Source organism: Colias eurytheme, chromosome 31 (assembly GCF_061535395.1).
Source record: "Colias eurytheme isolate Ceu_HAF_F1 chromosome 31, ilColEury1 Martin Lab GWU primary, whole genome shotgun sequence".
NCBI classification, from domain to species: domain Eukaryota; kingdom Metazoa; phylum Arthropoda; class Insecta; order Lepidoptera; family Pieridae; genus Colias; species Colias eurytheme.
Genome location: NC_143010.1, coordinates 5,320,299 through 5,336,444, shown reverse-complemented (window position 1 = coordinate 5,336,444; position 16,146 = coordinate 5,320,299). Strand labels below are relative to the sequence as shown.

Sequence of the window (16,146 nt, the reverse complement as noted above, 5' to 3'; positions counted from 1 at the left end):
TTATGAAACTCGTAAAAAATAATGATCTCATAATTATTATACTATCACAAGTTATAAGTAACAACCAGCACGGATTCCATTTTGTTAATGAGTGTACATGACTGCGACGTAAACGTTGCGCATCTGCCACGCGTCCGCAACGAATTCGCTGCGCAACCGCAACGTATTCGTTGCGCACCCGCTCCGCTTTGAAACCGCTCGCAATCCGCTAGTGTGATATGTCACTAAGTTAAAAGGTCTATAGTAAGATCTATAAAATCTTATATTTCTAAGTTACAGGATAAATAAATAGGTAATACTAAATTTATTTTAATATAAGTACAATTAAGTTTCCTCAGGGTATTCCTCCTCGGCTGCCACTTCTTCTTGTTCATCAAATTCATCATCAACACCGACCTCCTGAAAAAAATATATTTTGTTTTAAAATCTGTGATTCTTTATCTATACTAATATTATAAAGCTGAAGAGTTTGTTTGTTTGTTTGAACGCGCTAATCTCGGGAACTACTGGTCCGATTTGAAAAATTCTTTCGGTGTTAGATAGCCCATTTATCGAGGAAGGTTATAGGCTATGTATCATCACGCTACGTCCAACAGGGGTGGAGCCACGGGGGTGAAACCGCGCGGAGCAGCTAGTCTGTATTAAAAAGCGTCCATGTTTGAAAATAACCGTTAAAGTTAAAGTAAGTAGCGATAATAATCTATAAAGATGAATCGCAAAATGTGTTGGTAAGCGCCATAAAGCGCATAACTCGAGAACGGCTGAATCGATTTCGATAATTTTTTTTTATAATATTCCTTGAAGTACGAGGATGGTTCTTATGGAGAGAAAACGTAAACATGTACCACGGGCGAAACCGGAGCGGACCGCTAGTTATTAATAATAATTAATTAAATAATTTATTTAATTTCATTACTTCTGTGCGTATGTTTGTCACAAACGGCTGGACCGATTTTAATGAAATTTTATGTATTTAAGGACTGTCAGGTGTATTCGAGAGATATACAATTTGAAGACGAGAGAAACCGCGGATAGAAACTATATTGTAAATCAAATAAATACCTCATACTGTTGATATTCAGAAATTAGATCGTTCATGTTGCTCTCAGCTTCTGTGAACTCCATTTCATCCATCCCTTCGCCTGTATACCAGTGAAGGAAGGCCTATTTTTGATAAAACATTATTAAAATGATAGATAGCTTATTTGAAATATATTCACATTTCTTTTTATTTATTAAATAGCGTTTTTGTGAAATTTAATAATGGTAATATTAGATTAGGTAAATCAATAATTTGAAAGTATAAGCAAGATTAGATCGCAAAATATAACCATATTTTTTATGAAAACATCACTTCTTACGTGTGTACACTAGTACACGATCACATTTTTGAAGTGAAACTTCTTTATCGGGGTTGAAAAAAAATTTAGTGTAACATTTTTTCGTTACGCGTGACATTTTTCCGTTACGCGCCATCTTTTTCTTATCCCTACCACGCGTGATTCGACGACGTATTTCTGTAAAGTTGCATATAGTAAATTATTTTTTGAAAAATAAGGTCATAAAGAAGTTTCACTTCTTACGTGTGTACACTAGTACACGCACACATTTTCTTATTTACCTATTGAGTGGTAACACAAAGCTTAGAAGTTGCCATAAATAAGAGTGAAAAATTCATTAAAAAAAGAGCGTGTCTGCCAAGCGCACGTGCCAGAAGTGAAACTTCTTTGGCAAGATTCAAAGACATAAAAATCATCGCCTTAATCCATGACATGACAGTATTGCCATGACGCGACTTAGAAATTTTACTCTCAATGCGCCTACAGAAGTTTCACTTCCAATAAATACATAATATTTAAAAAATACATCCTACCGCCCGCCTGTCAAATAGATATTACGTACTGTTTTGTTCTCCGTATTATTTTTTAAATTGTCACCATCACAATCACTATTTTGATACGTGTTACACATTGTTTGGAAGAGTAATTTAAGCAGAAAAAGTGGTTATAAAATAAAGGCGAAGCAACTTTGTACTCGTGAGTAATTAAGAAACTATATTATTTTGCACTCCGTGACCTTGACACACGACTACCGGCAAAGACGTTGCGTCGTCGCTTCAACGCATAGATAACTCGCTTGCACTACCACCGCTGCAGCGCTTTAACGCTTTGCGCACGGCCGTGTCTATCAAATTAATTATTATTTATTACTGGCTCATTATTTTTACTATTATTTATACTAATAATTGATAATGTCATCAGCAAGAGGCAAGTGCACCGGTTGTTGTAACGCAATTACAAATAGAGAATACCTAACTTGTTCATTATGTAAGAAAAAATATGATCTTTACTGTGCGAATATTTCATCAAAAGTCTTCCATAATAGTATGAATCTTGATGAGAAAAATAAATGGAAATGTCAAGAATGCATCTGTAAACAGCCGAAGCTTGATAATAGTAATACTCCTCTCAGAAGCACGAAAAGTGATTCTATGAGCAACGAAACGGCTACACAGGACAATCTATGTGATGCGTATGTTAACACGCGTATGCGCAGCCAACACGTTAACACTATTGTTTCTGAGGTAGATTGTAATGAGCCCGTCACGATTGCCAACTTGAGGGATATTTTGAAAGACGAATTAGCTAAAAGTCTCCGGAATACTATTAAGGAGCTTATATCAGAGCAACTCAAAAATATACATCAAGAAATATCCTGCTTTAATGATTCGTTGAGCTTTTTTAATACTCAATTTGAAACATTAAAGACTTCCTTAGAAGAACGGAATAACATAGTGGATGAACTCAAAACAGAAAACGGAAAATTAAAATCGACAGTTTCGGATCTTGAATCTAGGTTGCACATAATTGAACAACAACTCCGCGAGAACAACCTTGAGATTAACGGAGTTCCTGAAAATAAAGGTGAAATATTATCTAATACAATAATCCAGCTTTCGAAGACTATAGGCGCTCCTCTTGAAGAAAGTGACGTTCAGCATGTTACGAGAGTTGCTAAATTTAACAAGGAGAGCATCCGTCCACGATCGATTATTGTAAAATTACGAAGTACTCGTATTCGCGACACAATCTTGGCCGCTGTTGCTAAATATAATAAAAACAACCCTGAGGATAAACTTTCGTCACATCATTTAGGAATCGGCGGCCGAAGATCGCCTGTATTTGTCTCCGAGCATTTGACTTCTGCAAATAAGCAACTCCATGCTGCCACTCGTCTCAAGGCAAAAGAACGAGGATTTAAATTTGTCTGGGTCAGAAATGCTAAAATCTTTGTTCGTAAGAATGAGTTTGGTCCGGTTTTGACCGTACGAAATTACGTTGCACTCCAGTCTTTAGAATAAATTGCGACCAGATACCGATATGAGTGATGTAGTAATTTAATGTTGGCCATGCTTGATATTTATTATCAAAATGTGAGAGGTATACGGACAAAAACGAATAATGTGTTTAATAATATTTTACTTTGCTCGTATGACATTATTGTTTTTACAGAAACGTGGCTTAACTCTAAAATAAGTAATGGTGAATTCATTGACAATAGATATAATGTTTACCGTAATGATCGTGACCCCTTCGAAAATAGCTATAGTAATAAAACGGACGGAGGAGGTGTTATGATTGCCATTTCTAATAAATTGAAATCTTATCGCGTTTGTAATTGGGAGGTCAAGAACTGTGCCTTAGAGGATTTGTGGGTTGTGGTTGATGTTAGTAATGACTCGAATCAGGGTCACAAAATAAGGAAAAAACTTGCTATATGTTCCGTGTATTTACCACCACCTGTTAGTCTATCAACCCTCAACAAATTTTTAGATAATTTAAATGATGTTGTTGTGAATAATGTTGATGACATTCTCATATTAGGTGACTTTAATCTTGGTTCAATTAAATGGATTAAGGACAATGATGATATATTCTGCAAACCATCTAACTACCATAGTATTTTGGATAGCAGTTTTGTTGACTTCATGGCGGTGAATAATTTAAATCAGTACAATAATATTGTAAATAAAGATGGCAGAATTCTTGATCTTGTCCTAACTAATTTAAATAATGTACACGTATCGCAACCTTTAGACATTTTAAGTAAATTGGATACATATCACCCCCAACTGTTTATTGAAATTACAAATGCTAAATCGAAATATTTGCGTAGTCAAAACCGCTGTGAATTTAATTTTCATAAGGCTAATTATTCAGAAATTATAAATTATTTAAAATTAATAAATTTTTCATCTGTTCTCGAGGCGTGCAATAATGTAGACGAAATGGTTTTGAAATTTTATGATATATTATTCGACGCTATACGTAAATTCGTGCCTAAACGTAACCCTACAAAAGGTAAATACCCACCCTGGTACAACTATTCACTCATTAGACTCTTGAGAGAAAAAGAACGGCTGCGTATTAAATTTCGTAAATTCAAAAATCCTCGCGATAAACTTGAGTTTGACATTTTGAGGGATCGTTGTCATAAATTACACCAAAAATGCTTAAACAGTTATAAGCAAAATATGGAAGACGGTATCAATAAGAATCCTCAACATTTTTGGAAATATATAAACGCAAAGCGTCGGAATGAATGTTCATTACCTTCTCGCATGTACCTCGGTGATAAATATGCAGTAAATGGTGTTGATATTGCCAATCTATTCGCTAATAACTTTTCATCCGTCTTTAAAAATAATAATTGTTCCAACAAAACGTTTTCTACACCAAGTATAACCTATCGTAACCATCCCTCCTTAGGCAAGGTGTATTTTACTGAACGTGAAGTAATGAAAAAAATAAAACAATTGGATATATCGAAGGGTTGCGGTCCAGACGGAATTCCTCCGTTATTTGTTAAACGCTGTTGTACAGTCATTGCGCTGCCCTTATATTTAATTTTCAACCGCTCTTTGGATTGTGGTACTTTCCCTTCTGAATGGAAGAAGGCTCGAATAGTGCCCGTCTATAAGAAAGGCGATTCAGCCAACATTAAAAATTACCGTCCAATTTCAATTTTATCATGTGTTTCTAAATTATTTGAATCTCTTTTGTGTCCCGTTATCGCAAGTCATACTTCCAGTTTCATTGATAGTAACCAGCATGGTTTTCAAAAAGGTAGATCTACTGAAACAAACCTGGTTTCTTATATATCCACTGTTTCGAACGAAGTTGACAAAGGCAATGAAGTTCATACAATTTATACTGACTTCTCTAGTGCGTTTGATGTGGTGCAGCATGATGTCCTTCTATTGAAACTTGAATCTCTCGGCATACATGGATCATTGCTTGCTTGGCTAACCAGTTACTTAAAAAATAGAATACAGAGTGTGGCGGTAAAAGGATATGTGTCCAACTGTTACATATCTGACTCCGGTGTACCTCAAGGGTCACATCTGGGGCCAATATTATTTACGATTTTTATTAATGATCTATGTTCTGTTTTCAAAAAAAGTAATTATTCTGTTTTTGCCGATGATTTAAAATTATTTAAAACTATAAAAACACAACATGATATCTCAGATTTACAAATGGATCTTAATATGTTGGAAGATTGGTGTAATAAAAACGGTATGATAATTAATGCTAAAAAATGTTTCTTCTTACAACTCTCCCGAAAAAAGAAACCAATTCTAGCATCTTACGTCATTAATGGTCAGAATATAGAAACTGGTAATGAGATTCGCGATTTAGGAATCCTAGTTGATAGTAAACTAAATTTTTGCTCACACATTGATGCTATCGTTAAAAAGGCCAGTAGATTGTTAGGTTTTCTTAAAAGAAACACAAAATGCTTTAAATCAAAGACCAAAATTTTACTCTTTAATTCATTAGTTAGAAGCCATTTAGAATATGCAAGTGTAGTTTGGAATCCGTTCTATGCTGTTCACTCTCAAAGAATTGAAAACATTCAGCGTATATTTACCAGACATATAGCTTTCCTTTCACCGGGAATTTCACACAGATCGCCTTATGAATATCGATTATCATTCTTCAAAATGATTTCACTTCGTAATCGTAGATTGTTGCGCGATACTATGTTCCTGTTTAAAATCCTCAGAAATATAAATCATAGCCCGCAAATCTTAAGTCTAGTTAGGTTTGCTGTTCCAAATAAATTACCACGTTATCCTGTTTTTAAAGTTTTTGACCTTCCAAATTGTCGTAATAATGTTGGTAGAAACTCTCCAGTAACTCGTATATGTAGTACTTTTAATGACCTATGTAAGTCGTTGGGTGGTATAATAGACATAAATTTTGATCCACTTGTAGTTTTTCGCAAAAAAATTACTAAATTCTTGTTTGGTACAAAAATTCAGTAAAAAAAATGTTTAACGATTTATTTATTTTTATTTTTGTAATTAAATTTATTTAAGCACTTAAAATAACAGTAACGTAATTATATGTTTAAGTTTTCTTGTGCATACCTGTAATTGGTGTATACATCACATTAATATTCGTTAGTTGTTTAGATCTAATTGTTATAATTTTTATGTGTACTCTGTTGGTATGTCTAAATAAATAAATAAAATAAAAAATAATATATATATACTAGCTATCTAATATTTATTAATCTTACCTTCCTCCTAAACATAACAGTGAATTGTTCAGAAATTCTCTTAAATATCTCTTGTATAGCTGTAGAGTTGCCAACGAAAGTCGCCGCCATCTTGAGACCACGTGGTGGTACGTCACAGACTGCAACTTTCACGTTGTTTGGTATCCATTCTACGAAGTAGCTGTAAGTAAGTCAGTCAGTGAGTAAGTAAGTGTAAGTATGTTAGCAAGGAAGTAAGCATTTTCAAGTTATTGTTTATCTAATCGACGAAGTATCTGTAAGTCAGTAAGTCAGTGAATGTATCTATAAGAATGTTAGCTTAAGGAAGTAAGAATTTTCATGTTAATGGGTATCTACTCGACGAAGTATCTGTAAGTCAGTAAGTATGTAATCAGCAAGTAAATAAGAATTTTAGTAAGTATATGTATAATGTAGGTATATAAAAGAATGCAAAATGCTGAACCTTCAACTCATTTCAATGACACTTGCTTGACTTAAAAATTATCTTCAAATATACATTTCAAATAAATAACCAATATCCAATAATCAAGTAAACTAAGTATACAAGAAAAAACAAAAAAAAACACCTCGTACCCCGAATTCTTATCCTGTATAGACAACATTTGTTCATCAACCTCCTTCATAGACATTCTTCCTCTGAATATAGCGGCTACAGTCAGATAGCGGCCATGACGAGGGTCACACGCCGCCATCATGTTTACTGGACTGAACATCTAGAACGAATTTGAATTTTGGAACAGTTAAATTTGAATTGGACCGGTTAAATTTGAAACAATTACATATTGATTGACATTTTATAGAGAAATATAATTCGCATTATTCATATAAAATAATAATAATATAGCCCCTACAGGGACTAAGCATCTGGTAACGAATTTAAATTTAGAAGTGTTATATTAGAATTCGTAACAGTTTCGTTAAAATTATATTTGCATTTGGAACAATACATATAATTTGAAATGTGAATAGTAGTAACACATCTGATAAAGAATTTAAATTTAGAAGTGTTTATTTATTTATTTATATTTATGATGTGTGTTATATTTGAATTTATAACAGTTTAATCCGAATTAGTAACAATTATATTTGCATTTGGTACTAACAATTATTGAATTGCATGCTATACATATAATTTGAAATGTCCAATTCAAATTTAAATGTGAATAGTAACATTTGAATTCTTGAGCGCTCGAATTTGTATTCGATTGATTTATTTATTCCAATAATAAACGCTTTTGGTCAACATCTATATAGTTACATATTATTGAAGTGAAACTTCTTTATCGGGGTTGGAAAAAAATTTAGTGTAACATTTTTTAGTTACGCGTGACATTTTTCCGTTACGCGCCATCTTTTTCTTATCCCTATCACGCGTGATTCGACGTATTTCTGTAAAGTTGCATATAGTAAATTATGTTTTGAAAAATAAGGTCATAAAGAAGTTTCACTTCTTACGTGTGTACACGCACACATTTTTTTACTCTACCTGTTGAGTTAACTCTGGTACAGTGAGCGCTCTATATCCTTGACTGTTGCGCGCTGTAAGCGGCGCGAATCCTGAAAATTTATTTTAAAACTAAACCATCGTGTTTTTTATTATTTCACTAGCTTACCGCCCGCGGATTCACGCGCTTTATCTTGAACCTAATAAATTACCCTAAAACCTTCCTCTTGAATCACTCAAAAAAACCCGCATCAAAATCCATTGCGTACTTTTAAATATTTAAGCATACATAGGGACATATAGGGATTGAGAAAGAGACTTTGTTTTATACTATGTAGTGATTAATAACTATGTAAAGTTAAAAAAATATTGTGTTTGAATTAGTTATTTAGCAATCACAAATTTTGTTTATTTCGTAACTTACCGGGCATAAAGAAATGTAATCTTGGGAAAGGCACCATGTTGACTGCCAACTTGCGCAAGTCAGCGTTCAACTGTCCCGGGAAACGGAGACATGTTGTCACCCCCGACATTGTTAACTGAGTGAACGAATGAATATTTATTATGTCATGTCTTTCTAAAACACACAGCGTTGGATGAAGAAAGCAGTCTATGAATCCTATATATCTCTATGAAAATAGGGTCACCTTACCGAATATCGATTTGTTGGAATATAGAAGACATCTATACTTAATATAATAAAGCTGAAGAGTTTGTTTATTTGTTTGAACGCGCTAATCTCAGGAACTACTGGTCCGATTTGAAAAATTCTTTCGGTGCTAGATATCCCACTAACTTTCGGACTGTATGTGGATTCATATAATATCTCCGATGGAACCTTATCATATATTATGGCTCTCTAATATCTAAACTACAAAACAAATAAATTATTATCAATTAAAATTTTAATCGCATTCAACAAAAAAATTATAAATTAACAAAGGGAATTCAGACACATCAAAACTCATTTACTTTTCGACTTCCTTGTGCTTTTGAATGTTCAAAATACAAAATTCACTGTCTTACCACAAAAAACTTAGACAGGGCTTATCTTTAAGCGCGGGTTCTCTTTAATCTGGTTTTGTCGCATTTCACACAGACAAAGCTATTAAAGTGACAGATTTAAAGTTATACTGTGTTCAAATTGTTTTGTGGTAATACCATCAATAAAAACCAAAACCACTAAATTTAAATCAATGAATGGCCGATTGGCTTGGTTGGTAGTGGCCCTGCCTTCCAAGCCAGAGGTCGTGGGTTCGATCCCCACCTGGGACAAATATTTGTGTGATGAACATAGATGTTTGCTCTGTGTCTGGGTGTTCATTATCTATATAAGTATTTATTTAAAATAATATATGTATGTTTATCAGCCATCTGGTTTCCATAACACAAGCGAAAGCTTAGTATGGGATCAGATCGTGCCGTGTGTGAAAATTGTCCCGAAATATTTATTTATATTTTATTTATTCAAAAACTCACCGACACCAAATGATTCAGATCTCCATACGTAGGTGACGCCAATCGTAACGTTCTAAAGCAGATGTCATATAACGCTTCGTTATCTATACAGAATGTTTCATCTGTGTTTTCAACTAACTGATGTACGGAAAGTGTAGCGTTGTATGGTTCCACCACTGTGTCTGATACCTGGAAATGGATTATAATTATTAATCTATTTTTTGTTGTGAAGTCCCATGTCCCCTACCCCCCCTACCCCACTGGGTAGGGGGTATTATAGGTACATATCTGTTTCACTGAACGATTTTTCTTTAGGGACAAGTAGGTGATCAGCCTTCAGTGTCCTGCCAGACCGAGACATTTTTTTTCTTCGTCTCCATTGGAAATCGAACCCAGGACCCCTCGGTGCTAAGCTCACGCGTCAATGCTAGACATGGAAATTCTATTGAAATAAAAATAAATCTTACCTTAGGCGAAGGCATAACGCTAAACGTATTAACAATTCGATCTGGGTATTCTTCTCTCAATTTACTCAGCAGTAATGTTCCCAAACCTGACCCAGTTCCTCCTCCAAGAGAATGGGTTAATTGGAACCCTGGAAATTTTAAAGTTAACACTAGAGCGCTCGCGCCTAAAATTTTCCTTGAGTGCACGCGTGGGTTACATATGTCACCCAATAACGCACTTTTTTTTCATAAAAATCGTAGTTTAAAAAGTAAACGAAGTACTTATTTATGAATCAACTTTATTTTTAAGTGATGAAACAAAAAAAATATCAATATTTTCTCATTTTACTTAAATTATGAGCTAAACATAAACCTCTGTGAAAAGTAACTAATTTTTTACTTATTGTGATCAATCAGTTTTTTTTACTTTGGAAACTACAAATTTGATAAAAATAATCATCTAATTATAAAGTTTAAGAATAAGTTGTTCTTATCCAATAAAATTTTATTTTCAATAAAAAATAAGTATGTCCTAGCACTCGAATATGAGTATTTTATTTCGATTTTAGTTACCCATATATTAATAATTTCTTAAAAGTATAAATATAGAGCAGTAAAAAATAAAAGCGGTATTCTTGATTTTCACTCGTAATTGTATGTTTCAAAAACTTCCTAGAACGCTCGCGCGGGGGACATGCGTCACCCATGTACTTTTATATTTTCGCAGAGTACACTTCGTTGCACCAAGGAAGCTGAAACGCTGCTAAAATGTCCGGTGATTGGTAGTCGGGGAATACCTGAGACAACAACACTCAAGCACGATTCTTTAAAAAATATTTAACAATATAATACATGACGGAAGAAAGGCCCAAAGGCTATTTTTAAAAAGAGTGACGTCAGCAATTCTGACGTCACCATCATCAGAGCAGGTGCTCATACTCGAAGTAGAACGCCCGTAGGTATTTTACTGCCTTTTTAATCTACGTGGAAATTATAGAGAGAGCTCCGAACGCTCTGTCGGCCGGCGTGTGAATGTGCTCTGTGCCGTCGGGCGATCGCATTTAAAGCAAACCAAGACTCACAAGAATTAGTTTGAGTGTTGCCACTCGAATTTTTACAATGAATTTTTATCATTTTTAACAAAGATTAATTATTTCGTTAATTTAATTATTTCATTAGTGGTTGATTAATGAATCAACCACTTATTTAAAAAGATCAAAGTAAACTTTAGCTAGTTATAATTATTTAAGTAGTAGTTTGAGGGTAGTCGTTTATCGTCGTTGCGCCGACATACACTAGGTGACCTATGTCCCCCGCGCGTGCGCTCTAGTGTTAAGGTTAACGTTAAAGTTAACATTAAAGTGAAAGTTTAACAGGCGGTTTCGCTTCTTTTTATTCTTAAAAAAACATTTAAGATTATACAGATTATAATTAAAAATGACACATAATAATATTTACCTTGTAGACAATCACACGGTTCCGCTTCCTTTCTAACCACGTCCATAACAGATTCAACCAATTCTGCCCCTTCTGTATAGTGCCCCTTGGCCCAATTATTACCTGAAATACAAAAAAGAAAAATTTTTTGAAGTGATACTTCTTTATCGGGGTTGGAAAAAAATTTTCCGTTACGCGCCATCTTTTTCTTATCCCCGCCACGCGTGATTCGACGTATTTCTGTAAAGTTGCATTTTATAGTAAATTATTTTTTGAAAAATAAGGTCATAAAAAAGTTTCACTTCTTACGTGTGTAGTGTGTACACTAGTAAACACACACATTTTTTTAAGCATATTACAATTTCTAGGTCTCAAAACATTATATTATGCTAGATCAATCGATTTGGTTAAATTCGTTGTTGGAAAATTCTTGCCCAGATATTACATTCATTTAAGCGAGTTTTTTTTAAATTGTCAATACATATTTAGATATTAAATAATATTTTTTAAATTCACAATAACTGATATTTAATTTAGGTTTTAAAGTTACTCCTTACCAGCACCACTTTGCCCAAAAACGAAGTTATCAGGTCTAAAGAGTTGTCCATAGCTGGAAGAACGGATAGCATCCATGGTGCCTGGCTCCAAGTCTACCAGAACTGCTCTTGGTACATAGCGGCTTCCTGGAATATAATAATCGATTAGAATCATAATTATAGTCGCTCAGAATCGGAATCGATTATAATAATTACAGTAATAATCGTAATAGTAATTAGCTTTAAATCTTTACAAATATTATAAAGAGGAAAGGTTTGCAATTATCCCTTATTCAAACGCGAGCCTGTGGAGGAACTAACAAAAAAGTAAGATACGTTCCTGGGTAATTTTGGGTCGTAGATTTCAAAAATACACACAAAAAAGGGGTTAGTGGGGGGGAAGTACCCTTTTTTCGGTGGGAAGTATATATCCCGTCATCTGTTCTCTCTTGTAAAAAGTTTGGAAAGGTGGGAACTATAGCTCCCAGTGTCCACTCCAGACATCAATATTTTAAAACACTAGTTAGTTGCCCTGACTCCACTTGTGAATTTAATGTTATCGTAAAAAATTATAAAGATCAAGTTTTTTAATAAAAGAGGTGAAAGTACTCATCAATGCAAGTTTCTTTTACTGAGGGAAGAATTCGAGAATTGAAAAATGAATGACTTCAACATAAAAATGGCATTTTTCTACAACAAAATAAAAACAATAGGTAAATACTAATGTATTGAGTTAAGATTTCTAATTATCTGATCAGGAAATAACGAATAACAATAAATAAGTTGCTTATACCAACTAAAAAAGATTTTTTAGACACACTGATTTTATATATAGAATTTCCGAATGTCGTGTGCAGTGACGAACACTGGGATGATATCATCCCACTTAAAGACTTAATTTCAATCGACTCTACCAAGGTATTTAAAAGAAAGATTCTGGGCATATTTTTACGTTTCACGCAACCGTAATATAGTCTAGTTTACATAGCTAGAACTCAAATCTACTTATCTAATTTGTTTTGAGCACTACACCAAAAACTAAAAAATAACGGTCGTTTTCGGCTGCAAAATCACGTCACCTGACTTTGACGTGTGTTTACCATGACATGTAATAATTTTCTGAAAAGTGTTTCCATGAAAAAAAGTTCTCTAAAATGTTAAGATTGCGTAGATAAATATTACACTGCATTAGGTTTAAGCATATTAAAATAAAACACGATTTTCTTCAATCTGAGACGTGGGAAGTATAGCTCCCAGCGTTTTAATAAGGGTTATGTATGTAAGTATGTATGTATGGTTTTAGGCATAAACTACTGGACCGATTTCAAAAATTCTTTCACCATTAGAAAGCTGCATCTTCACTGAGCAACATAGGCTTTGCATTTGCATTTTCAAAAAAAAATTGAGATATTTACCAAAAATGTAAGTTAATAATGTAACCCAAGTTCTAAAAAATTCCTTAATAAAAATTGGTCATCGCGTGCGCTGCGGAATCTATTCCTTGAAGTACAAGGATGGTTCTTATGAAAAAAAACGTGGACATGTAGGTACCACGGGCGAAGCCGGGGCGGACCGCTAGTATGCAATATTATAATAATTATTATAGTCATAATCTAAGTACCGTACCTATATCCTACTAATATTATAAATGCTGGATGGATGGATACTGTTACTCTTTCACGCAAATACTATAAAACCGATTACAATGAAATTTGGTATGTAGGTAGCCGAAGACTCGGAATAAGTTATAGACTACTTTTTATCCCGGATATCCCACAATAACGGGAACTATGCGGGTTTTTTTAAACGCGGGCGAAGCCGCGGCCCGCCGAAATCTAGTTCTATTATAAAGTAGCTCGGTTATGTAATTATGTAAGTTTTTCAAGTAAAACAATATTTGTTTACGTAATAAATTCCTTTTTCTCTGTATAATATTCGTCTAATATGACTTTAAAGCAGTTAGAATATGAATTCAGGTTGAAATGGATTAAAGTTGAGTTTGAGTTAAAGTTGAGTTAGGATTAAGTTGAGTTTGCTCCCGGGCCTCGGAGGGTCGCCATGACGCGGCAGTCGCCACACAGACGGCGGGGGTATAAGGCCTTCGCTCAGGGTGATAGACGGCCACCGTTGGGTTTTAGTGGGTATGGCTTCCCAGCGAGTCCCACATACCCCCTTGGACAGTAAAACTGCCGTAGAGGCATTTCCCAACGTTAAAAAAAAGGATTAAGTTGAGTTTAAGTTTGAGTTACCATCAGCCGCTTCATTATAGTACACTTGCACTCTCTCAAGTTGCAGCTCACTGTCCCCATGATATCTTCCCGTGGGATCAATACCGTGTTCATCAGAAATAATCTCCCAGAACTGAAAAATATAAATAAAACTAAATTGTTCAAATACCTACATCCTTTAAAATTGAATTTCCGTTGGAAAAAGAAAATTAAACTTTTGTATATTGAGTACGAAGGCTAATGTTTAAGTTAAATATATTATTTTCTTTTAGTTGTAATGAGGCGGCTCTTTATATTCAATTATCAATGTACCTATACGTAAAGAATTATACGCTTTTTTAGGTTTGTTCATTTAAAAATATGTAAACGACAATTTCAATATAAAGGAATGTTTAATTTCCCTTCTTTAAATATTGAAAATGTCCATCCCTTATACATATAGCTTAAAAAAAACTAAATTCCATATAATATGTAAACTCATATATTACTTGCTCTGTGACATAAATATCTTCTATATCTATAGACATTTTTGAGAAATTTTCGCGCCAAAAGTTCTATTTGGGTAACCCCTCATCAGTGGAGGAACCACACAGTGGCAGGTGTAAACTTTTGCGGATCTGTGTGGGGGCCACAGTGTGGTTACTTCGTGACCAAATACAAATCGTCTCTAAAATCTTATTAAAAATCATTCTAGTTCCCTCTAACCTACCGTGGTATATACAGAATAGAAAGAGCTACCTATAGAATCACATGACTTGCCTATTTGGTCGGTTTACTAACGGTTTTTATGCTGTCAAAAACACGGCACTTCAGTCCACTAACTTTTGAACATGTTTTGTAGAAAAAATATGTACGCATGGTGTATGAGATTTTTAGCTATATTATTAGGAATATATGTAAGGTTTCATAATTAAACTAAATTTCGTTTGAAAAATGTTTCATTTTTATAAAATAATCAAAATTAGTTGACATGTCAGTACTACATTTTTGACCATCAATTAAAGCTTATTTTTATAGCTCACTTCATACATGATGAATACTATATAGTCGGAAATTTAATGAGGTTTAATTATTTCTTAAGTTTTCTAGTATTTTTCATATAAAAAAATAGAGAAATCGCGATTAAAAAGCACTAGTGTGCTTCACCTGGATCTGTCTGTGGATGAACCACAGTGTGGCCCCACAGATGCGCACATTCCACGATGGCCGCGCCCCACTGACGAGGGGGTAACTAAGTATTTACGTATACTTAATCTGTGTTACTTAATTATTCAAATATTTAATTACTTAATAGTTAAAGCCTATAGGTATATTACTTATTGATTTTAATGTGAAATAAATAAAGAACCATTATCCTTAATAATTCCTTAATTTAATGACACCCTCTTCATGGTCATATCTACGCCGCTTTCTTTCATAAATTAGTCATAGCTTAAAAATTAAAATGTTTCATTGTTTAAAATGTAAACAATTACTGATGGAAGATAATTTCAAAATTGCTGCGAAAGATAAGACGTGAATTACTGCTTTAAAATGTCTAAATAATACCATTTATCAATCTATAACGAAACCATTCGTATCTCTGGCATTTAGAGCGTAACGGAATAAAAATAGATTTCAAATATTCAATACTGTATTTACGTCATAGACAAAAATGTAAAACGTCTCCCACCTTTGATCCTATCTGATTACCGCACTGTCCAGCCTGTAAATGCACTATTTCACGCATTTTTAAAGATAAAACTTAGAGAAAATGGATCGCAAATGATATGTATGCAAAAACGTTGGAATCTATTTTGAGAGCTAACACGTGGGTTGGTGTTTTCTAATTTCTATTACGTATGGTTTATTATGTGGATGATTTTAGCTTCAATTTTAAGATGAATGATATGCATGAATTAGCTGAATATTATGCATAAAATTTCAAAATTAAATAACTTGGCAGTAGGAACTATTGTAATCCATTAGAATATGCTTTCCTATGCTAAAAATACAATAGTACCTTAGAC

The 16,146-nt window shown here is 33.8% G+C and overlaps 1 protein-coding gene across 1 annotated transcript; it reads right to left on the bottom strand.

Annotated features, from left to right (window-relative positions):
• Window positions 1-231: 231 nt before the first annotated feature.
• Window positions 232-16,114, bottom strand: LOC149895615 (tubulin beta-2 chain-like). The gene is made up of 12 exons (XM_090119115.1): window positions 15,810-16,114; window positions 14,159-14,270; window positions 11,931-12,056; window positions 11,395-11,496; window positions 9,958-10,085; window positions 9,512-9,679; window positions 8,457-8,571; window positions 8,075-8,145; window positions 7,162-7,301; window positions 6,589-6,748; window positions 1,063-1,164; window positions 232-399 (listed from the first exon to the last, which is right to left on the bottom strand). The coding sequence occupies exons 1-12, from the start codon at window positions 15,864-15,866 to the stop codon at window positions 325-327; spliced, it is 1,356 nt and encodes a 451-aa protein (XP_089975241.1). The 5' UTR covers window positions 15,867-16,114; the 3' UTR covers window positions 232-324.
• Window positions 16,115-16,146: the final 32 nt, after the last annotated feature.

Bases quoted from the DNA above. Each gene is read 5' to 3' on its own strand.
- LOC149895615 (XM_090119115.1), bottom strand. From the start codon at position 15,866: ATGCGTGAAATAGTGCATTTACAGGCTGGACAGTGCGGTAATCAGATA. The intron at 6,749-7,161 runs GTACGAGGTGTT...ACTTACTTACAG, and splicing joins ATACAGGATAAGAATTCGGG to CTACTTCGTAGAATGGATAC. The intron at 1,165-6,588 runs GTAAGATTAATA...TATCAAAAATAG, and splicing joins CTGTTATGTTTAGGAGGAAG to GCCTTCCTTCACTGGTATAC.